The sequence below is a fragment of the Ciona robusta genome, chromosome 10 (assembly GCF_009617815.1).
Source record: "Ciona robusta chromosome 10, ASM961781v2".
NCBI lineage: Eukaryota > Metazoa > Chordata > Ascidiacea > Phlebobranchia > Cionidae > Ciona > Ciona robusta.
In genome coordinates, this window is record NC_143244.1 from 7,535,634 (window position 1) to 7,559,991 (window position 24,358).

Sequence of the window (24,358 nt, forward strand, 5' to 3'; positions counted from 1 at the left end):
GACTCTGATTTTAATAACAAGTTTTATCTTTAGAACCTTTTTATTACTGAAAATGTCATTTTGTTAAGAGTTGGTTTCAATTTAATATTTGAAAACAGGCTTCAGCAATGGCTGCTTCAAAAAAGGTATTCGAGCAGGAGCTATTTTATTTGTAACTATATCTGTCTCCTGTCTGTATACGAGCAACTAAAGCTTTTATTTTATTGGGAACTATTAGCACATAAACATTATATATATACATATATATAATTTTACCTCATGTTATCACAGGAAGCATTGCTGTTGTGTTTAGATGTTGGAACTGGAATGAAAGATTCAACAGACAATCAATCAACTTCACTTGATCTTTGCATTCATGTTATATCTACTCTTGTACAACGCAAAGTAATTGCTTTAATTGTGGTTTGTTAATGATTTCACAACCCAAAAGTGGATTGCCATTTGTTTGGTCTACTACTCTACTACAGTTTAACTTTTTTTGTTACTAAAAAGTTAGGTAAATAATGTTTATGGGTTTACATTTTTTCTCAAGTATTTTTAATCAATAGCGTGTTTTTATTAACGAATGTCGTTTTGTTTCTAAATTCATTCTCTTCGTTGTTTTGTTCAAGTTATATTAAATTTGCAGCCTTTATCTTCATTTTTAGGTATTTTCTCACTCTAATTTCACAAGCAAAGTTAATTTTTCATTCTCATTCTATTTTTTTCTATTTTTTTTTTCAGATATTTTCACAATCCAAAGATGAAGTGAGTTTAGTTTTATTCGGAACAAACGAAACATCGAATCCATTAAACCAAGAAGATGAAGAAAGTTATCAAAATATTTCGATCGCGTTTTCATTGGGTTGCCCAAACTTTGAACTTCTACATTACTTGTCCAATGACCTGAAACCTGGAGTGTTGGAGACAGATTGTAAGTGATGTTGTGGCCATAGTTGTGTGTTGTTGTTTTTCTTGGTTAAAATATGTTTGTTATAAATGGCTATTGTGGTTTAGTTTATTGTAAATAATAAAATCTAAATAAAATGTTATAATTTTTGTTTTTTATATAGCCTGTTGACATATATTTATAAAACACAGGCTCTAATTTGTCTTGTTATATATTCTAACATATGAAGACTCGAGTGTATATTCTTTTATAGTTGTTGACGCACTCACTGTTAGTTTGGATCATCTGCATAAAGAAACAAGGTGATAAAATTATTCAGTTTCTCATGCTTACTTTGCTAGTCGTTGTTTTTGTTTCGCTGCATGGCTACTAGCTAACAATATGTTTTATGCTGAATCATCTTTTTTAATTCATTAGGTCTATGCTCACTATAAAAGGCTTTCATAGTACAGTTAGAAAAAATGTAGTATGAATGAATGAAACTTGCTTTATCCTTCTGGAAAAACGACAATCATTACTATATTTGTCTAGGTGATGATTTAGCATTTTTATTTTTTTTTTAGTTTTCTTTTTTCTTTAGATATAAGAAAATAAGTTCGTGTCGAATTGTTCTTTTCACCAACTTCTGCCACCCCACCAGTGATGAGAACTTGGATGGAATAATTGGTGGTTTCAACACAGATGGGATGAATGTGCAGTTGGATGTTATGTAGGTTTGGTTGGTTGATATATTTCAATCATTAATTCTTAATTGAATGTAAATTGTTTCTCCCTGAGTGGTGGACAAGAACTATCATTTTTGTAACACGGGTGTTCTGTTTCATACACTTGGTGCTCTCTTAGGAGTTACCACGTGTGTAACTTATTTATCCTTGCGTGGCGGGGCAACGACAATTGTTATAACACGGGTGTTCTGTTTCATACACTTGGTGCTTTCTTAGGAGTTACCACGTGTGTAACTTAGTTATCCTTGTATGGCGGGACAACAACAGTTGTTATAACACAGGTGTTCTGTTTCATACACCTTGTGCCCGCTTGCTAGTTACCACGTATGTAACTTATTTATCCTTGCATGGCGGGGCAACGACAATTGTTATAAAACGGGTGTTCTGTTTCATACACCTTGTGCCCTCTTACAGGTTATCATGTATGTAACTTTGTGGGGGAATGCTTTTTGCCGTAATATTGACTGGAATGAAGCAATTGCTATAAAGTGTCTTGCCTACCAGCCTTATAGGCTTTGAACCAGGTAACCTGTAGCTACAATGCAAATGCTTCATATACTGCAGTATCCTGTTCAAAAAAAGTCTTCATTTTAAATTATTTCTGTAAAATCTATTACAACTGTGCTAAAACACCAAACAAATAAAATTAATTCTGCAGTTCTTCATTTACAATAAACAAGCTCCTTTCAAATGAGGACGACAACCCGTCGCATAGTGGTGATGACCAACCTGGTACTTCAACTCATAGAAGGCCTGATCGAGGGGAATTACCATGTGGGGAGAAACCTAAGTCAGCCAACCAGCAAGCAGGAGAAGGAGTCATAACAAGGATGCATAGGGGAGGTGTGCAGGGGGATTGCTATACATTGAGGTTGGTACATGAAAAATAAAAACCTACAAAGTAACATACATGGTAACACGTAAGAGGGCACAGGGTGTATAAACACCCTTGTTTTAATGACTGTTGTTGCCCCACCACGTGAGGATAAATTAGTTACATACGTTGTAACTTCTAAGCGGGCACGGGGTGTATGAAACAGAACACCTGTGTTATAACGACTGTCGTTGCCCCGCCATGCGAGGATAAATAAGTTACATACATGATACATCTATATATAATAATATAATATAATCCGTTTCAATATTATAATATACTAGAATTAGTAAACATATAGATACAAATACATATAACAACACTACTACATCCCAGGGAAGCAGTTAAAGCTGTGATGGGATTCGAGAAATGTTCCGTCCGTTCAGCCAAATGGAAATGCAATTTAACACTGGGATCCCATCTTTCTATACCCTGTTGTGCTTATATTAAAACTAAGGAGGCGAAACTTAAACAAACGTGGAAAAAGTAAAACATTAATTTTTTTTCGCTAGAGAAGTTGATTCATATGTGTTTTTAAGATGTTTTTAATTTTTGTGAATTTTAAAAAAAAGTTTTTGACATTATTTGGTTCATGATAAGAGTTTTTTTTTTGTAGTAAAAACTTTATCAAATGTACCTTTATTATTTTATTGTTTTGCTATAAAAAATATAAATATTTACAGATTTTATGTTTGTTTTATAAATTGTAAGAATATTTTATTATTGAGATTATTTAGATTTTTTCTAAATATTTCTAAAATTTTTTGAGTATTTTTTAAACTTTATGAACATAAATAATAAGATTTTATTATTTAGATGTCATGCTAAAACACACAAGAAGGAAGATATTACGTCGAATATCTTTTATTATATTGATGATGATGAAAAAACGGAAGTTACCAAAGAAAATTTAGGAAAAGGTTTTTATTTTCCTGTTACAAGTATTAAAGTACATATATATTACTATATTAGATTTTGCTTCTTAATTTAGATTGGAGCAATTTAATCTTTGGGTTAGACAAAGGTTTTTATATTAATATTTAGATTAAGGCATATTAACAGGCTGTGGTTTAAAAAATAAGCTGCTGAGTGCTTTCTGTGTTGGGCGGCTAAAAATTACGCTTACCTGGTGATTAATGTAAAGTTTGTGGTTTGGGTTTGTTTACATATCCTCACAGCACAAGCATATGTTTAGAATGAATGACCAACAAGGCCGAACAGAAATAAAAAAAAACTTATTTATTGTTTATAACTTTTTTCCCAGGATACAAATACGGCAAAGACATCATAACGTTCGGGACTGAAGACGAAAAACAGATGAAGTTCGCTGCTCGTGATAAATGTTTGTCAATACTTGGGTTCACGGACATGAGAAATGTTCATGTGATTCATCATATGGATGACCAAGCTCATGTCGTGATACCTGAGGCTGGAGATGAGGTACGTTGTTTATTGGGGGTTGTTTGTAAGAGTGTACAAAAAAAATTGGTAACTTCTGCAAAAAAAGACTGGTAATTTTTGCCGAAATTTTTGCAGACAGGTGTAGAAAAAACATTTAGACTTTTTGAAAAAAAAAACACAAAAAGACATTTCGCAAAAAAAACAATTACAAATATGATTCTTTGATAAATGTGAATAAAATGAATGTAAAAGATGTTCATTAAAAAATATATATCTATAACTTTAAATAATACATATCAATAACCTCTACATTCGCTATAAAGAAATTTAATATAAAACCTTTAATCAAACCTTGAATAATAACCTACCTAACTAATTCTACTTTTTACATAGATTGAAACAATATATAACTATCAAGCTAGTATGGTACTTTTTACACATTGCAGCTTTTTAGATAATAACAAATTAAATCAGTTTATCTTTTTTTGCCGTAATTATGTAAAAAAAATATTCTAAAATTAGTTTTTTTGAAATACCATGCCAAATTCATTAAGGTTTTCAAAATCATTCCAAATTGATCCTACATTTTACAGCATGCAGGAACTGCATTATCAGCATTATGCACAGCGATGGTGAAACAAAACTTGTGCGGTATTGCCTGCCATGTATATCGTAAAGGCTCCAATCCTAAACTAGTAGCGTTGCTTCCAAAGGTTAAACTTGGTTCACATTATCTTGTGATGGTTAGCTTGCCATTCGCTGAAGATGTACGGTGAGAGAACTCCAAGCATTTCTTATGTTCTATAAACAATTTTAATATAGAGACATACAATACCTCTCATGGGAAAATATTCAGCCACAAATGCACACAATTTTAAAACTTTATTTTTGCTAAACTTTTATTTTACGGCGAGAAAAGTTATATGATGTGTATTTTATTATTCTTTTATAACTTAGACATTATGGATACCCTAAAAAGCTCGTAACTAGTGTGTGCCTGGTTATTTGAATTAGCTGGGCACCAAAAGTATTAATACATAATGACATAATTAATCCATTTGCTTTGACAATGTCCCTGATTGTAAATTTGTTGCGTTTTAGTAACAACAAAATTGTTTTGTTTCAGTCCATTGTCATTTGAATCTTTGTTCTCGGGGAAAAATAAACAACCGAGTGAAGAACAACTTCAACTTGCTGAGGATTTAATTTCATCCATGGATTTTACTCAATCGTGGGTTTGTTTCTTTTTTTACATTATGTTATTAATATTTGCAATCATGTTAAATGAATGAGTGTTGTTAACCCCCATGTGGTAGGATAATAGGAATGCAAAAGCTATAACACTGGTTATCTGTTGCACACACCTCATGCTCACATGTAAGTTACCATGTATGTAACTTGTTTATCGTCGCATGGCGGGGCAACAACAGTCATTATACCACGGGTATTTTGTTTCATACACCTTGTGCCCGCTTACGAGTTACTATGTAAGTTTCTTGCCCAAAACGCAATTAAGCTTCCACAATGGTAGCAGTGTTAAGTCTGAAGTTATGTAACTTTAACTACTTTGCCACGACAACAGGAATTTTTGAATTGTTTTTGAATATCCATCATATTACAGTGAAGATGGGATCTTCAAAGCAAAAGAAAAAATGAATCCAACATTTCAAAGAACGTTCCAATGTTTAGACCACAGGTTGAAGCACCCTGATAGTAAACTACCTGACCTAAATCAACTTATAAATGATTCAGTCTCAATATCGCACCCAACGAGCGCTGAAACTTTACTTGATCAAATAAACGAAAAGTTCCCGGTGATTTTAAACAAGAAACCCCAGACTTCACATGAAGCGTGGATTAACAATAAGTAAGTTTTATATTTAAACAACTAACTTCCCTTTCAACATAGAAAATAGTGATTTTATGGCGGGCTAATGTCTTATAGCCCAAGTGCAGGGCATGCCATGGGTCTTAAGATTTAGGTCAGAGTTGACCCATATACCCAAACACTGTATATACATCCATTAGTAAGATATTGGTTAATTTGGTATTTCTATTTATTCTACATGATTGAGATCCTACCATGTAGCACACCATAGGATCTGAGGTTTAGAACAGAGATATGGCCGTGACATTAGACATGAGACTTGGGCAACAATTGCCCATTACCCTGACACCCCTGCTTTTAAGTTTAAATACAGTATGGTGGGGAAAGATGGAACACCTTTAGCACATAATATCTAAATATCCTTATAGTGTTTTAAACAATTAACAACGGTCTGTGGGAGTCGTGAGAATACGGTTTTATAATTCTCTGCATTTTCTTTGTTTACTACCAAATTGGGCGAGAAAATAGAATGAAAAGGTGTCCGATCTTCCCCCCCACCTACTATATCAATAATTCATTACCCAACAGATCAGATGTTGCTGACCCAGATAAAGAAGAAAAACCTGGTGTTTCAGTATCAGCTCATATAAGAAACGAGCAAACCACAAGCATAGGAACCGTAACCACTGATCAGGATTTTGTGGAAGTTTTACAAAATGGAAGTTTGCCTAGCAACGAGGGTTTGTATGTAATGTAGTGTTGGTTGGCGTGGATTTACTTACTTTCTGGTTCATAATAACTATTGCTATTTCTCTATGGGTAAGGTCCTACAGTGAAACACGCCATAGGAGCTGGGGTTTAGACCAGATTTGGCCCATTACCCCAACATTGTAAATGCACGTTCTATTCTATGTGGGTGAGGTCCTACAGTGAGGCACGCCATGGGACCTGGGGTTTATACCAGATTTGGTCCATTACCTTAACACCCAGGGTGCTACAACGTATCTGTGACCACTGGATTGGAGCGATATTATTAAGTGTCTTGCCCAAGGATAAGTTTAAAAACATTAATATACAAATAATCTGTTAGTTTGTTAAGATTATTTACAATTTCTTTCTTTCAGCCTTCGATCAAATGGAGCAACGGATTAAAGAATTTGTTTCTGATTCCTTTGTTGAAGTTTTGAAATATAAAATATTGAAATGTTTGGTGACTTTTATGGAACAAACTAACAAGGTATGAATTGGTGTGATTATTTATCATTATACCACATGTTTCCCATTTCTTATGCAAGTTACCATGTATGTAACTTTGTAGCGATACAGCTGTCAGCTGAAAACACTCAATAAACTTGCTTGACAATTTGGAATATCAAACACGTCAGAAATACTCTGAGAGCTTGACTAAGTAGGGAAGTTCAAAAAGGCTGCGTTTACTTTAGAGAAGCTTTGTGGCAGCTTTACCTTCAAGCTTCCTCTAATTTTGATGCTTGATTAATAATTAACACCCTATAATGTCATGGTTGGTTCTACTAAATTCTACATTACAGTTTTAACTTTAATTATATTATGATACCATGTATTATTATGATAATGGGGAGGTGGCACTAAGTCTTATTTAGATCTTAGTTAGACTTAGTTAGTTAATATACATATTGTTTATGGCTGATACCAATATTCTTTAAACTTCATTTCCACAGATGAATGCAACAGATCGTAGTAACAGATTTATGAATGAATTGAAACAAATTGTTCTCGCCACAAACCCTACTTTATGGAACTTCTTGAAAGAGAATGGAATACAAGGTAACACATGGTGGATGATATGTTACTGTTACTGCAATTTCGTGAATGAATGTTATTTATTGTCTTATGATAAAAGCTATACTAGGGTGATTTAAATATATGTTGTTGTCACACTACAGTTTGAATGTAACTTATTTATTCATGCATGTTAGGGGTAAGGTCCATGCTAAATAAATAAGTTACACACACGGTTACATACGTAAGTTACATACGTGGTAACTTGTAAGCGGTCACAAGGTGTATGAAACAGAACGCCCGTGTTATAACGACTGTCGTTGCCCCGCCATGCGAGGTTAAATAAGAAACATACGTGGTAATTTGTAAACGAGCCTGAGGTGTATGAAAAGAACATCCGTGTTATAACTACTGTCACTGCCCCATCGTGCGAAAATAGATAATATTCATTCAATCAGACACAAACCTATATTACCCCACAAACATAAGTTTATAACCATGTATTAACAGATGATAGTGACTCTAGTGATGATCAGATGATGACGTCAGATCAGGTGATTGATGATGAAGCTGATGCATTGTTGGATATGATGGAATAAATAGCATTGTTGACCAAACAATTAAACTTCACAAAATTTGCTTTCTTTGAGATCACAAAACGGAGGAATCTCTTTATGAATAAACCTGGCCAGAACAACATATACAGTAGGGTGGGGAAGATGGAACATATTTTCGTTCTATTTTCTCGTTCAATTTGGTATTAAACATAGAACAAAGAATTATAAAACCCTAACCTCGCGACTCCCATAGACCGTTGTTAATTGTTCAAACACGATCAGGATATTTGGATATTATGTGCTAAAGGTGTCCCATCTTCCCCCTCCCTACAGTACATTAAACATTGTTTTTTTGTTTTTTTCTACCTTTAAAAACTTACTGTATATGTTTATTTAATCATATAAATGTTAGTTTATTTAGTAGCTTATGATTGCAATTTGTGTGTTTTAATAAGGTTTATAACATAGGACCATCATTCCATTATGTTTTATAAGAAAATTGTATTCAGTTTACTTGGTTGGGAAATGCAGCTTTAGGGAAATTTTCTTTAAACAAACCGAATGTAACTTGTGTTCGCTCCCGCTTATAAGTTACCACGTACAAATCATATTGGAGTTTAGAAATCACTTTTACCAAAAAAAAATGTCAATTATTTGTCCTTGTGTTACATGCCAACGACAGTCCCAATAACACTGGTGTCTGATTTCAGAAAGGCTTTTCGTTAACGACTAAACATAGCCAAGAATGTAACTTATTTATCCTCGCATGGCGGGGCAACAACAGTCGTTGTAACAGCACGGGTGTTCTGTTTCATACACCTCGTGCCCGCTTACAGGAGTTACCACCTATGTAACTTATTTATCCTCGCATGGCGGGGCAACGACAGTCGTTGTAACAGCACGGGTGTTCTGTTTCATACACCTCATGTCCGCTTACGAGTTACCATGTATGTAACTTTTGTGGGTGATTTTTATAATAAGTTAACAAACCAATAATGATCAATGGGTTGGAGAAATTACGCCAACAATGATAGACGTGGCGAGCCTTGATGAATCCTTCACCTGTGGTTAGCGACAGGCGCCCTGAGCACATTGCCACGGGCCGAACTTATTTATCATAGTCCTCGCTTACAAGTTACCACGTACAGCTCATATTGGAGTTCAGGAGTTGGAATCATTATTACCACGAAAGACTGTCAGTTATTTGCGTATTAGGGCAGTGACACTCGTTATAACACGGGTCTTATGTTACATACAACAGATGCCCGTTTCCTTATAACACATAGAGCTGGCTATCTAGCGCCACCACTCGATTCAATGTTCATGTTTCGTCTAACATTATGCTATTCGTTGACGACTGAGCGTAGCCAAGGGCATCTGGAAATTCAAATGAAGGTAACTTATTTATCGCATGGTGGGGCACCGACCGTCGTTATAACTCGGGTGTTCTCTTTCGTACACCTCATGTCAGCTTACAAGTTACGACGTATGTAACTTATTTATCCTTGCATGGTGGGGCGATGACTGTTGTTACAACACGGGTGTTCTGTTTCATACACCTTGTCCCCGCGTACGAGTTACCACGTATGTATCATAGGAGAGGCTTTTTATATTTTTTTTCCTTTCTGTATCAACTCAGACACATAAGTTCAAAATAATAGCAGCATCGAAGTTTTACACGAAACGCATGGCTGAGAAGAAGTGACTAGATTATTACACCAGCCCTTCTTGGTCAAAACAGCTTTGTTCACCAATTCAAAGTATAAATTTGTATTAAGCAATGGGCAGTCTAAGTTACTTATCAACGACCCGCACTTTCTACACGCACTTATACTCTATACCGTTCACATTATATCGCTTTATGAACGGCAAGCTTATCACTGCCATTGCACAGTCGTTTGGTTTTACTTTTGTATAAAATTTATAATTAGGATGTAAACAATTGGTTACACTACAGCATAGAAACAGCTAAAATGCTTTGGGATAATAGAGCGAACATGGGATACCGGTTGGAATCCTTTCAGCGAAATAGGTAAAGTAAACATCGCACCTACATATTAAAGTTAACACCAAACTGTGGTTCAAATGTCTCTTCAAACTTTCCAGGGTATAAATACCATGGTGTGCTACACACTACATCACATTCAGTGTCTGACTAGTCTCGGCTTCACTAGAACTACAGCAACTATATTATAGTAGGGTGGGGTAAGATGGGACGTGTTTTCGTTCCCTTTTATCGTCCCATTTTGGTAGAAAATAAAGAATATTTACTGCATTATATAACCGTATCCTCGTAGCTCTAAAAGATGTTTCTTGATTGTAAAGACCCGATCAGGAAATATTGGATTTATGTGCTAATGGTATTCAGCTTACCCCACAGTACTATATTACTAAATCAACTTCTTTTGAACAGTTTACTATGTGCAATGTATGGGAGCATTGCATTAGTTACTTGTATTATTTGTGTATTGTTTTCAAACAGTGGTCTAACGTCAAGAGATATATTCCTACACCGAAGAAGGCAAACGTCATCAAATAATCTACTTGGGACACCACGTAAGTTCCGCTGACGTCATGATGACGTATATACGAGTGAATATACTATTTATGCTCGCATGGTGGGAAAGCGACAGTCGTTATAACGCTTTGTGGGTGTTTGTTTTTCCGTATCGCCAACAATTTAGACTACCCATTAGTCACCACTTATGAGGCAGGTCACGCTAATCACTGTTCCAATGACGTCACGGTGACGTGTATGATTTTCATTCAACCATCACGGCACTATTGGGTTGGAACACCCAAGGTCGAGGTGATTGAACAAAAATTCTACAACTTTCGACAAAAGACGCACCGCGTGTTTTCCAAGTGTTTAATTAGAACTTGAACTGAACTGTTGGTAGAATCTCATCTATATTTTTGAATTTCCGACGTTTCGTTGGAAAATGTAGAGTACTGTGGGGAAGATGCTACACCTTTAACACATGATATTCTAATAACCCGGTCGTGTTTTAAACAATTAACAACGGTCTATGGAAGTCGTGAGGATGCGGTTTTATAATTCTTTGAATGTTCTTTGTTTACTACCAAATGGGACGAGAAAATAGAACGAAAAGCTGTCCCATCTTCCCCCACCCTACTATACCACGTTTTTTCATACCAGATAAGCAGATTGTTCAAATTATTCCTTGTAGCAGAAGTAACATAATGAATGTGTTGCTGTTGCCGATTATGCAATTCTCGTACAAGTTTTTTAATAAATAAAACTCGAAACAATTTTTAAATAAAACCTGTCATTGCTCACGTGTTATGTGTTTTCTAGTAACTACTAAGCATATAAAGTAATAAAAACTCGTTGAATTATTTCTGCATTAAAACTACAAAATAAACCACTGTTCTGTTAATGTTTTATGTTTCTGGTAAATGTTAGAAATAAACTGTTTGAAATATAAGCTTAGGCCCAAAAATTGTTAGGCAGCTTTCTGCGTTATAACAAAGCGAACCAATAACTTATGCGGAGTGTAAGAAACATTGCTTTTATTCATTCAAATAATAACCTAAATTAAAAATTATTGCTGAGTATAGAGAGATGGGTATATAGGCTATAAAACTACATAGTAACCCAAAAAGAACCATACGTGGTAACTCTTAAGCTGGTACGAGGTGTACGAAACAGAACACCCGTGTTCTAACGACGTTTTCCGGTCACGCGAGGATAGAGCAAGTTACATTCATTCATTTATATGCATTCATTCACATAAAATCATAGATTCTTTACGCATAATTTTCTTGCTATAGGGTGTAACGGTCACGCCTTTTATAGAATACGTTTTTTGTGTTATATAACGACTTGCGTTTTATGGCCATGCAGAAGTTACATTCACGTTTTGTTCTTCTGTTTTATGCATGAGCGTGTTATAATGACTGTCGCTTTATACCGTTACGTCCCGTCTTTACGATGCTGTATGTTACTCTGACCTACGTTACCGTGACCGAAGAAACAAAATAAATTTATTCATTTATGCAAAAATTGAGCCATACTTCAACATAAAAAAAAACTTCAACAATATGAACACAATTTCAATTAGCAACACAGCGGCGGGCTGGTGCTAAAACTGTTACATAGTCGTTAATTACCACGTGACGCAATTACGCGATAACTTATGGGATCTGATATGAGAGAATTGGTTATATATGGATGAATGCAATTAACCTATTTATCCTTGTGTAGCGGGGCAATGATACAGTACCTATAACACGGGTGTTCAGTTTCAAACACCTCCTGCCAACTTGCAAGTTACCACATATGTACATATATATCGATAGTCGGGTTTCATACGCCGCGCGTAAGTTGCATGTAACTTTGTTTGTACGTGTTATTCGAATATTTATATGAGGTATATATTAACGCAGTTGTTTTTATTTTAGCTCAGGGTCGGGTTCGTCCATGCAGGAAGAATAGGGAATGTTTCTACGGTGCTGAGTGCGATGAACGAGGGGTAAGAAAAACAAACAAAACAATAATCACACACAAGTTACATACGTGGTAACTTGTAAGCGGGCACAAGATGTATGAAACAGAACACCCGTGTTATAAGTACTATCACTGCCCCGCCATGCGAGGATAAAAAAGATTCCTAAATAGCACATTGATACCAATACTGCTTTATATTCACAGAGATGCGTATGCAAACATCAATGTAATCGGCAATCTAACTTTCCCGTGTGTGGAAACAACCGCAAAACTTACAAGAACGCCTGTGACCTTAGAAGAGCTGCATGCATGCGACAACGTAACATCGTTCGTGCTTGTTTCGGGGATTGCTCATGCTTGAGTAAGTGGAAATAATGTTCCTCGTTTAGTTCGGGTAAAATCTTTATGGAATAGCCTATATAGTGGGGTGGGGGAAAATAGGACACCTTTAGCACATAATTTCCAAATAGCCTGATCGTGTTTTAAAGAATTAACAACGGTGCATGGAAGTCGTGAGGATACGGTTTTATAATTCTTTGAATGTTTTTTGTTTACTACCAAATGTGACGAGAGAATAGAATGAAAGGTGTCCCATCTTCCCCCATCCTACTATAACTTACATTATCCTCGTGTGACCGGAAAACGACAGTGGTTCTTATGTTTCATACATCTCGTGTCTGCTTACCAGTTACCAAGTATGTAACTTATTTATCCTCGAATGGCGGGGCAACGACAGTCGTTTTAACACGGATGTTCTGTTTTATAGGCTATACCTCGTGTCAGCTTTTTACGAGTTACCACGTATATTACTTTGTGGGTAATATAGTACTGTGAGATAAGATGCACATTTAGCTCATAATAACTAAATGGCTGACCCAACACCAGATATCAGGATACCGCAACCCCTTTCACGTGAACTGACACTCACACATATTTTGGGGGGCTACGAGTTACTTTGGGGTTACCCTTAAGGGAAATACCCGGATAAAAAGTTGGCAAAAATCATTTGTAGTTCGTGTGTTCTAATGTTGGCAGTGGTAGTTCGAAACTACTTATAGTCATAAGTCTTATTTAACAGTTTCACTACGTCGTTATTTACCCATATGGCGTGTTTACGGGTATACTGTTATTGCGTTTAAGTGTACCAGATTTGAACATAGAATCTACTTTTATTTCAAATTGAGTTTGGATCATGAAAACCTAAACTTTTATTATTTACAGAATCATTCCGTGTTCGTACAAAGCGTTTACAAACTGGAGTAGAGGGCGGGCAAGTTACATTGTTTTGTTATTACCCACGACCGAGTTACAACTTCGCAATTTATAAGAAACGTGTGCATTGGTATAAAGTATTGGGACGGGGTCAAAAAGAAAGAGTGCTAAAAGAAGAATGGATTATCAAAGAAAGCTTTGCACACTACAAGTAAGACAACTCTTTGCTTAGAGGTTAGAGCACTTGTGTTGAGACCAAGCGATACTGGGTTCAAGGCTTGGTGCTATGACTATGTTGGTGTCATTGGACAAGACGCAAAATTTTATTTAGGCAGGATTTTTATTATATTTAAATTTAAAAATAGGTCTTTCTATGTTAACCATTGTAGTTAGGCATATTGCATGTATTTTATGTATGTTTTAGCTCTTATTATATCTTAATATAAATATAAAAAGATAGTTAGGGTATTTCAATGTTGTTCTTCACAGAGGCCATACCTCAGTAAAATAATACATTCAAAATTGTTTCATTTTAGTAAAATATTTCCTTTATTCCACCATCATTAACTTAATTTGTCTGCTAGGTGAAGCGACCACGATTATTTTCTTCCAATTAAATCTAAGTATGTTTTTAACTCTAGTCCTGTTTTTACAACTGTTATTTTGTCGCTAAAACTTTCGTTTTATTTAAAATATTTCAAAATCTTTGCTACAGTAATGGAAGAGACAAACAAAGTTATTATTAAGATTACACAAACCAAGCTCAATAACACACAATGTTGTTTTCCACAGAGGACGAACCTCAGTTTCCCCAATCAACGGAAACGCTTCGTTAACGATTTCCAACCTCACTTTATCAGACAGAGGGAAATATGAATGCCAAGTGAGAGTTGGAGTTCAAAAGAACAAGGATTACGTCATTCTGCTTGTGCAACCAAGTAAGTTGATAAATATATAAATATATGTACAACCATAGTTGTTAAACTAAATCATTTTTAACCATCTGAATATACATGTACAACTTAGTTAGTTATGAATATATAAACTATTTATAAGTGGCTGTAGGACTAGTCACAAACACAGTTATATAAATGGTAACTCTTAAGCGGGCATGAGGTGTATGAAACAGAACATCTGTGTTATAACAACTGTCATTGCCCCGCCATGCGAGGATAAATAAGTTACATACGTGGTAACTTGTAAATGGACACAAGTTGTCTGAAACAAAACAACCGATAACTGAAGTTTTTAAAATCTTATAAAATACTTTATATTGTCTTGGGCTAAAGTAACCAATTTAAAGCAAATTAGAATATATTAAATCAATTATTTTTGCCATTGACAGACCGTAGAAGACCGGGAAGTGGGATTCACCCAACACCTTCTACAAGACTCACAAAACCTCATGGTAATAAATGTTTGTCATTCAATAAATTTGTGGTTCTTTAAGTTTATTTGCTGAGAGTATTTGAAAAGTTTAATGGACTTTAATCGAGGAAGATAGAAAACAAATGGGATAACGATGAAAAATTAGAGATTTAAATACAAATGTACTGTTATGGTCAAGAGTCAAGACCCTTTTGTTTTACATTTTATAGCTTTTACATTTATTCTTTGTATAATATATATATATATACATACATTGAACAAACAAAATACTTTTTTGAATAAATTTTTATGGCAAACATTTTGCAGCAAAATTTCAAGTGACCACAAGAGAAGTCCAAACTGCTGTGAGAGGAAAAAAGGTTGTTTTGTTTTGTAGCTTCCCAGTGAAAAGAAGCAAAATACGAGTTTTTACTCAACAAGTTAACTGGTATAAACAAGAAAGGGGAAACCTCGTTCCAGTTTACAGATCAGACTGGATAACTACACGAGCACATGGTTCTTATAGGTAAAATTTATTTATTTATTCCCATATAACTTTTCCACTATGAAGAATAAGACTTATGTGATCTGTTGCCAGCTATGTATTGGGCATAAAAACTAATCTTCCTTGATCTAAAATAAATGTATGCTTTATGTAAAGCTAATGTTCAAAGCAGTATGGTGAGCACAGTATTTTGCTGCCATTATAATATTTCATCTACGAGTTAATCTCCTGATAAAAAAACATAGATGTGTTTGAAAACTAATTTTAACACACATGCCAGCACAAGGTGTATGAAACATAACACCGGCATCATAAAAACTGCCGTTGCCCCCTATGGAAGGATATACAAGTTACATACATGGTAACTTGTAAGCGGCACAAGGTGTATGAACCAGAACATCATAAAAACTGTTGTTGCCTGACATGGGGAAATTAATTAGTTATATATTTATTCATTTTATTTGCTTCAAATACAGAGGAAGGACTGCAGTTTCAAACCAGACTGGCAATGGTTCATTATCTTTATGGAACTTAACATCACAGGACACTGGGTTGTATGAATGTAGAGTTAACTTGAAGGGAAAGGTCAACTCAGGACAAGTTAATCTCATTGTCCTTGAAGGTGAGTTTTAAGTTATTTTATATAAAATAGAATGACTTCTAAAAGTCTCACTCAGTTTAAAATGACATTGACACCAGTAACACATAATTGTAAATACCCAAAAACCCCACAAATCTTAGGACAAATTGAGACAAAGCAAATCAGTTTAAAGGGGACACAAACATACAACTTAAAGGGACAACATATTGACACATTTGGTATTTAATAGGGGTCAACAAAATGGTTTGAGAAGTAATGAGAGATTAATGGCTTCAATAATTTGGATTAGTTAAGGATTCAATACCATTATATATATAGTTTTTTGAATTGGTGGGGAGGTTTACCTAATTTTAAACAACAAAGCAATAGCTTCAATATTTTGGATAAACTAAATTATACTACATTATACTACATACATACATTAACAATTTCTTGGTTACTTGGTTGTTTGTTTTCAATTAAATACTAAATTTTACATATAGGGTCTTATCCTTGAAATGTTTTGATATTAAAAAGTTTTTGAAAAAGTTTTAGTAATTCTTTTACTAGTGAATCTTATGCCACGTTTTTGTGTATTTGTTTCCCAATGCACAATCACTCATAATGTTTGTTAATGTTAAAATCATGTTTAAAAATTAGATAATTAATTTTAAAAGCCTGTTGTATGATTTTTTCTAAATGTCAGTTATTTTGATTTGTCATAAACCTTGATATAGATGAAACTTCTAAACCAACAACAAGACCTGCTGTTCCTAAAACAACTTCTGTGTTTATTGGAAGCACTTTGCAAACTCTTCCTCAAACACAATCTCAACCCATGTTAACAGAACATGCTACATCCCTGCGTGTATTGACATCATCAGGAGGACAACTTGTACCTACCAAGCAAAGTAGATCAACCACTGCTACATTCAAACTTCCAACAAGCTATCCTACAAATCAGTTACAAACCACACCAAAATATGTTCATACAACAGTTGCACCAACCAGAATCAACTCCACAATAAGTATGGTCCCTGCTTATCTACTTACTGAGTTTCCAACTGCATCTCAATTCAGTGCTTCACAACAAACAGATCTATTTAACTCCACTGCTTTCATTACAAGTCTGAAAAGAAAGAAAGAAAAATCGACTTTAAACACATTGTCAACCATACCATCAAGATCTATTTTTGAAACAGCACCTTACAGCAGCAAAGTTAAAACATCTTTAATAATACCAACAAATATCCCAACTCATAGCACGTTGCCCACAAAATCACCTGAAATACCAAAAACAACAAGAACAGTTTCTACATCAGTTCTATCATTGACCGGACCTGAAGAAGTTACAACCCGAGCCTTAGCAATAGAAGCAGTTTCTGAATTCAAATCAACAACTTTAGAAACTGAAAAATCTTTAACACCAACATCTAAAACAACAGAAGCACCAGTTGAAACGACAGAAATACCAGCTAAAACAACTGAAGTTCTAGCTGAAACATCAGAAGTACCAGCTAAGACAACAGAAGTTACAATCAAAACGACAGAAATACCAGCTGATACAACTAAAGTACTAGCTAAAACGACTGAAGTACCAGCCAAAACAACAGACGCACCAGCTGAAACAACAGAAGTACCAGCTGAAACAACAGAAGTACCACCTCAAACAACAGAAAAACTATCTAAAACAACAAAAGTACCAGCTCAAACAACAGAAGTACCAGCTAAAACAACAAAAGCACCAGTTGAAACGACAGAAGTACCAGCTGAAACAACAGAAGCACCAGTTGAAACGACAGAAGTACCAGCTGAAACAACAGAAGTACCAGCTGAAACAACAGAAAAACTAGCTAAAACAACAAAAGTACCAGCTAAAACAACAAAAGTACCAGCTGAAACAACTGAAGTACCAGCTGAAACAACAGAAGTACCAGCTGAAACAACAGAAAAACTAGCTAAAACAACAAAAGTACCAACTGAAACAACTAAAGTACTAGCTGAAACAACAGAAGTACCAGCTCAAACGACAGAAGTACCAGCTCAAACGACAGAAGTACCAGCTAAAACAACAGAAGCACCAGTTGAAACGACAGAAGTACCAGCTGAAACAACAGAAGCACCAGTTGAAACGACAGAAGTACCAGCTGAAACAACAGAAGTACCAGCTGAAACAACAGAAAAACTAGCTAAAACAACAAAAGTACCAGCTAAAACAACAAAAGTACCAGCTGAAACAACTGAAGTACCAGCTGAAACAACAGAAGTACCAGCTGAAACAACAGAAAAACTAGCTAAAACAACAAAAGTACCAGCTGAAACAACTGAAGTACCAGCTGAAACAACAGAAGTACCTGCTAAAACAACAGATGTACCAGGTCAAACAACTGAAGTACCAGCTGAAACAACGGAAGTACCAGCTAAAACAACAAAAGTACCAGCAGAAACAACTAAAGTACCAGCTGAAACAACAAAAGAACCTGCTAAAACAACAGAAGCACCAGCTAAAACAACAGAACTACCAGCTGAAACAACAGAAGTACCAGCTGAAACAACAGACGCACCGGCTAAAACAACAGAAGTACCAGCTCAAACAACTAAAGTACCAGCTAAAACAACTGAAGTACCAGCTGAAACAACAGAATTACCAGCTGAAACAACAAAAGTACCAGCTGAAACAACAAAAGTACCAGCTGAAACAACAAAAGTACCAGCTGAAACAATTAAAGTACCAGCTGAAACAACAGAAGAACCTGCTAAAACAACAGAAGCACCAGCTAAAACAACAGAACTACTAGCTGAAACAACTGAAGTACCAGATGAAACAACAGAAGTTCCACCTGAAATAACAGAAATACCAGCTGAAACAACAGAAAAACTAGCTAAAACAACAAAAGTACCAGCTAAAACAACAAAAGTACCAGCTGAAACAACTGAAGTACCAGCTGAAACAACAGAAGTACCAGCTGAAACAACAGAAAAACTAGCTAAAACAACAAAAGTACCAACTGAAACAACTAAAGTACTAGCTGAAACAACAGAAGTACCAGCTCAAACGACAGAAGTACCAGCTCAAACGACAGAAGTACCAGCTAAAACAACAGAAGCACCAGTTGAAACGACAGAAGTACCAGCTGAAACAACAGAAGCACCAGTTGAAACGACAGAAGTACCAGCTGAAACAACAGAAGTACCAGCTGAAACAACAGAAAAACTAGCTAAAACAACAAAAGTACCAGCTAAAACAACAAAAGTACCAGCTGAAACAACTGAAGTACCAGCTGAAACAACAGAAGTACCAGCTGAAACAACAGAAAAACTAGCTAAAACAACAAAAGTACCAGCTGAAACAACTGAAGTACCAGCTGAAACAACAGAAGTACCAGCTAAAACAACAGATGTACCAGGTCAAACAACTGAAGTACCAGCTGAAACAACGGAAGTACCAGCTAAAACAACAAAAGTACCAGCAGAAACAACTAAAGTACCAGCTGAAACAACAAAAGAACCTGCTAAAACAACAGAAGCACCAGCTAAAACAACAGAACTACCAGCTGAAACAACAGAAGTACCAGCTGAAACAACAGACGCACCGGCCAAAACAACAGAAGTACCAGCTCAAACAACTAAAGTACCAGCTAAAACAACTGAAGTACCAGCTGAAACAATAGAATTACCAGCTGAAACAACAAAAGTACCAGCTGAAACAACAAAAGTACCAGCTGAAACAACAAAAGTAGCAGCTGAAACAACTAAAGTACCAGCTGAAACAACAGAAGAACCTGCTAAAACAACAGAAGCACCAGCTAAAACAACAGAACTACTAGCTGAAACAACTGAAGTACCAGATGAAACAACAGAAGTTCCACCTGAAATAACAGAAATACCAGCTGAAACAACAGAACCACCAGCTAATACAACAGAAGTACTAGCTGAAACAACAGAAGTACCAACTAAAACGACAAATATATCTGCTGAAACAACAGAAATACCAGCTGAAACAACAAAACCACCAGCTAATACAACAAAAGTACTGACTCAAAAAATTGAAGTACCAGCTGAAACAACAGAAGTACCAGCTGAAACAACAGAAGTACTAGCTGAAACAACAGAAGTACCAACTAAAACGACAAATATATCTGCTGAAACAACAGAAATACCAGCTGAAACAACAAAACCACCAGCTAATACAACAGAAGTACCGGCTCAAACAACTGAAGCACCAACTAAAACAACAGAAAAACCGGCTAATACAACAGAAGTACCAGCTGAAACAACTGAAGTACTAGCTGAAACAACGGAAATATCAGCTGAAACAACAGAAGTACCAGGTAAAACAACAGAAGTACCAACTAAAACAACAAATATATCTGCTGAAACAACAGAAATACCAGCTGAAACAACAGAACCACCAGCTAATACAGCAAAAGTACCGACTCAAACAATTAAAGTACCAGCTGAAACAACAGAAGTACCACCTAAAATAACAGAAATACCAGCTGAAACAACAGAACCACCAGCTAATACAACAAAACTACCGACTGAAACAATTAAAGTACCAGCTGAAACAACTGAAGAACCAGCTGAAACAACTGAAGTACCAGCTGAAACAACGGAAGTACCACCTAAAACAACAGAAATATCAGCTGAAACAACAGAAGTACCAGGTGAAACAACCAAAGTTTCAGCTGAAACAACGGAAGTACCAGCCGAAACAAAAAAAGTACCAGCTGAAAAAGAAGAAGTACCAGCTGAAACAACAGAAGAACAAGCTGAAACAACAGAAGTACCACCTAAAACAACAGAAATATCAGCTGAAACAATGGAAGTACCACCTGGAACAACAAAAGTACCTGCTAAAACAACAGAAGTACCAGCTCAAACAACAGAAGTACAAGCTGAAACAACGGAAGTACCAGGTGAAACAACGAAAGTTTCAGTTGAAACAACGGAAGTACAAGCCGAAACAAAAAAAGTACCAGCTGAAAAAGAAGAAGTACCAGCTGAAACAACAGAAGAACAAGGTGAAACAACAGAAGTACCAACTGAAACAACAGAACAAGCTGAAACAACGGAAGTACCACCTGGAACAACAAAAGTACCTGTTAAAACAACAGAAGTACCAGCTCAAACAACAGAAGTACCACCTAAAACAACTGAAGTACTAGCTCAAACAACAGAAGTACCAGATGAAACAACTGAAGGATCAGATGAAACAACTGAAGGATCAGCTGAAACAACTGAAGTACTAGAACAAACAACAGAAGTACCAGATGAAATAACTGAAGTACCAGCTCAAACAACAGAAGTACTTGCTGAAACAACAGAAGTACCAGATGAAACAACTGAACTACCAGCTCAAACAACTGAAGTACCAGATGAAACAACAGAAGTTCCAGCTCAAACAACAGAAGTACCAGCTGAAACAACAGAAGTTCCAGCTCAAACAACAGAAGTACCAGCTGAAACAACAGAAGTACCAGCTCAAACAACTGAAGTACCAGCTGAAACAACTGAAGTATCTGCTCAAACAACAGAAGTACCAGATGAAACAACTGAAGGATCAGCTCCAACAACAAAAGTACCAGCTAAAACAACTAAAGTACCAGCTGAATCAACAGAAGTACCAGCTCAAACAACAGAAGTACCGGATGAAACAACTGAGGGATCAGCTGAAACAACAGAAGCACCAGCTGAAACAACTAAAGTACCAGCTAAAACAACAGAAGTACCAGATGAAACAACTGAAGGATCAGATGAAACAACAGAAGTACCAGCTAAAACAACTAAAGTACCAGCTAAATCAACAGAAGTACCAGCTGAAACAACAGAAGTACCAGCTGAAACAACAGAAGTACTAGCTCAAACAACAGAAGTACCAGATGAAACAACTGAAGTACCAGCTCAAACAACAGAAGTACCAGATGAAACAACTGAAGTACCAGCTCAAACAACAGAAGTACCAGTTAAAACAACTAAAGTATCAACTGAAACAACTGAAGGATTAGCTGAAACAACAGAAGCACCAGCTGAAACAACTAAAGTACCAGCTAAAACAACAGAAGTACCAGATGAAACAACTGAAGTACCAACTCAAACAACAGAAGTACCAGCTGAAACAACGGATGTACTAGCTCAAACAACAGAAGTACCAACTGAAACAACAGAAGTACTAGCTGAAACAACAGAAGTACCAGATGAAACAACTGAAGGATCAGCTGAAACAACAGAAGTACCAGCTGAAACAACAGAAGTACCAGCTCAAACAACAGAAGTACCAGATGAAACAACCAAAGGATCACCTGAAACAACTGAAGTACCAGCTCCAACAACAGAAGTACCAGCTGAAACAGCAAAGGTACCAGCTCAAACAACAGAAGTACCAGCAGAAACAACAGAAGTACCAGCTGAAACAACTGAAGTACTAGCTCAAACAACAGAAGTATCAGATGAAACAACTGAAGGATCAGCTGAAACAACAGAAGTACTTGCTAAAACAACAAAGGTACCAGCTGAAACAACTGAAGTACTAGCTCAAACGACAGATGTACCAGATGATACAACTGAAAGATCAGATGAAACAACTGAAGGATCAGCTGAAACAACTGAAGTACTAGAACAAACAACAGAAGTACGAGATGAAATAACTGAAGTACTAGCTCAAACAACTGAAGTACCAGCTCAAACAACAAAAGTACCAAATACAACAACTGAAGGATCAGCTGAAACAACTAAACTACCAGCTCAAACAACTGAAGTACCAGATGAAACAACAGAAGTTCCAGCTCAAACAACAGAAGTACCAGCTGAAACAACAGAAGTTCCAGCTCAAACAACAGAAGTACCAGCTGAAACAACTGAAGTATCTGCTCAAACAACAGAAGTACCAGATGAAACAACTGAAGGGTCAACTCCAACAACAAAGTACCAGCTAAAACAACTAAAGTACCAGCTGAATCAACAGAAGTACCAGCTCAAACAACAGAAGTACCAGCTGAAACAACAGAAGCACCAGCTGAAACAACTAAAGTACCAGCTAAAACAACAGAAGTACCACATGAAACAACTGAAGGATCAGATGAAACAACAGAAGTACCAGCTAAAACAACTAAAGTACCAGCTAAATCAACAGAAGTACCAGCTGAAACAACAGAAGTACCAGCTGAAACAACAGAAGTACTAGTTCAAACAACAGAAGTACCAGATGAAACAACTGAAGTACCAGATCAAACAACAGAAGTACCAGATGAAACAACTGAAGTACCAGCTCAAACAACAGAAGTACCAGTTAAAACAACTAAAGTATCAACTGAAACAACTGAAGGATCAGCTGAAACAACGGAAGCACCAGCTGAAACAACTAAAGTACTAGCTAAAACAACAGAAGTACCAGATGAAACAACTGAAGTACCAGCTCAAACAACAGAAGTACCAGCTGAAACAACTGAAGTACTAGCTCAAACAACAGAAGTACCAAGTAAAACAACAGAAGTACTAGCTGAAACAACAGAAGTACCAGATGAAACAACTGAAGGATCAGCTGAAACAACAGAAGTACCAGCTGAAACAACAGAAGTACCAGCTCAAACAACAGAAGTACCAGATGAAACAACCAAAGGATCACCTGAAACAACAAAAGTACCAGCTCAAACAACAGAAGTACCAGATGGTACAACTAAAGGATCAGCTAAAACAACAGACGTACCAGCTGAAACAACTGAAGTACCAGCTCCAACAACAGAAGTCCCAGCTGAAACAACAGAAGTACCAGCAGAAACAACAGAAGTACCAGCTGAAACAACTGAAGTACTAGCTCAAACAACAGAAGTATCAGATGAAACAACTAAAGTACCAGCTGAAACAACAGAAGTACCAGCTGAAACAACTGAAGTACTAGCTCAAACAACAGAAGTACCAGATGAAACAACAAAGATCACCTGAAGCAACAAAAGTACCAGCTCAAACAACAGAAGTACCAGATGGTACAACTGAAGGATCAGCTAAAATAACAGAAGTACCAGCTGAAACAACTGAAGTACCAGCTCCAACAACAGAAGTACCAGCTGAAACAACAGAAGTACCAGCTCAAACAACAGAAGTACCAGCAGAAACAAAAGAAGTACCAGCTGAAACAACTGAAGTACTAGCTGAAACAACAGAAGTATCAGATGAAACAACTAAAGTACC

General features: G+C 36.1%; 3 protein-coding genes across 3 annotated transcripts in view; all 3 read left to right on the forward strand.

Annotated features, from left to right (window-relative positions):
- The first annotated feature begins 10 nt into the window (after nt 1–10).
- Nucleotides 11–8,516, forward strand: LOC149730373 (DNA repair protein Ku80-like). The gene is made up of 16 exons (XM_089887453.1): nt 11–125; nt 271–384; nt 724–913; nt 1,143–1,191; nt 1,470–1,598; nt 2,273–2,485; nt 2,825–2,974; nt 3,305–3,408; nt 3,753–3,928; nt 4,483–4,661; nt 5,016–5,120; nt 5,511–5,756; nt 6,306–6,457; nt 6,842–6,954; nt 7,418–7,523; nt 7,989–8,516. The coding sequence occupies exons 1-16, from the start codon at nt 108–110 to the stop codon at nt 8,075–8,077; spliced, it is 2,133 nt and encodes a 710-aa protein (XP_089743579.1). The 5' UTR covers nt 11–107; the 3' UTR covers nt 8,078–8,516.
- A 1,652-nt stretch (nt 8,517–10,168) lies between these two features.
- On the forward strand, nt 10,169–23,465 carry LOC149730374 (uncharacterized). Its single transcript, XM_089886928.1, has 9 exons — nt 10,169–10,591; nt 12,461–12,531; nt 12,711–12,867; nt 13,728–13,929; nt 14,511–14,656; nt 15,064–15,126; nt 15,414–15,612; nt 16,068–16,213; nt 16,909–23,465. Exons 1-9 carry the CDS (start codon nt 10,342–10,344, stop codon nt 23,352–23,354), a joined length of 7,680 nt encoding a protein of 2,559 aa, XP_089743054.1. The 5' UTR covers nt 10,169–10,341; the 3' UTR covers nt 23,355–23,465.
- Nucleotides 23,466–24,089: 624 nt separating this feature from the next.
- The window catches only part of LOC149730375 (uncharacterized), a 2,474-nt gene continuing 2,205 nt past the window's right edge, over nt 24,090–24,358 (forward strand). The window contains exon 1 of the mRNA XM_089886929.1: nt 24,090–24,153. Coding sequence (XP_089743055.1) covers nt 24,090–24,153 — 64 coding nt within the window. The remainder of the gene's footprint in view (nt 24,154–24,358) is intronic.

What these genes read in the sequence shown, in the direction of transcription:
- LOC149730373 (XM_089887453.1), top strand. An exon ending in CATCTGCATAAAGAAACAAG is followed by an intron (nt 1,192 to 1,469) that starts GTGATAAAATTA and finishes TTTTTTCTTTAG; the next exon opens with ATATAAGAAAATAAGTTCGT. An exon ending in TCCATGGATTTTACTCAATC is followed by an intron (nt 5,121 to 5,510) that starts GTGGGTTTGTTT and finishes ATCATATTACAG; the next exon opens with TGAAGATGGGATCTTCAAAG.
- LOC149730374 (XM_089886928.1), top strand. Translation starts at nt 10,342, where the DNA reads ATGTTTCTTGATTGTAAAGACCCGATCAGGAAATATTGGATTTATGTG. An exon ending in GAAAGCTTTGCACACTACAA is followed by an intron (nt 13,930 to 14,510) that starts GTAAGACAACTC and finishes TGTTTTCCACAG; the next exon opens with AGGACGAACCTCAGTTTCCC. An exon ending in AAGACTCACAAAACCTCATG is followed by an intron (nt 15,127 to 15,413) that starts GTAATAAATGTT and finishes AACATTTTGCAG; the next exon opens with CAAAATTTCAAGTGACCACA.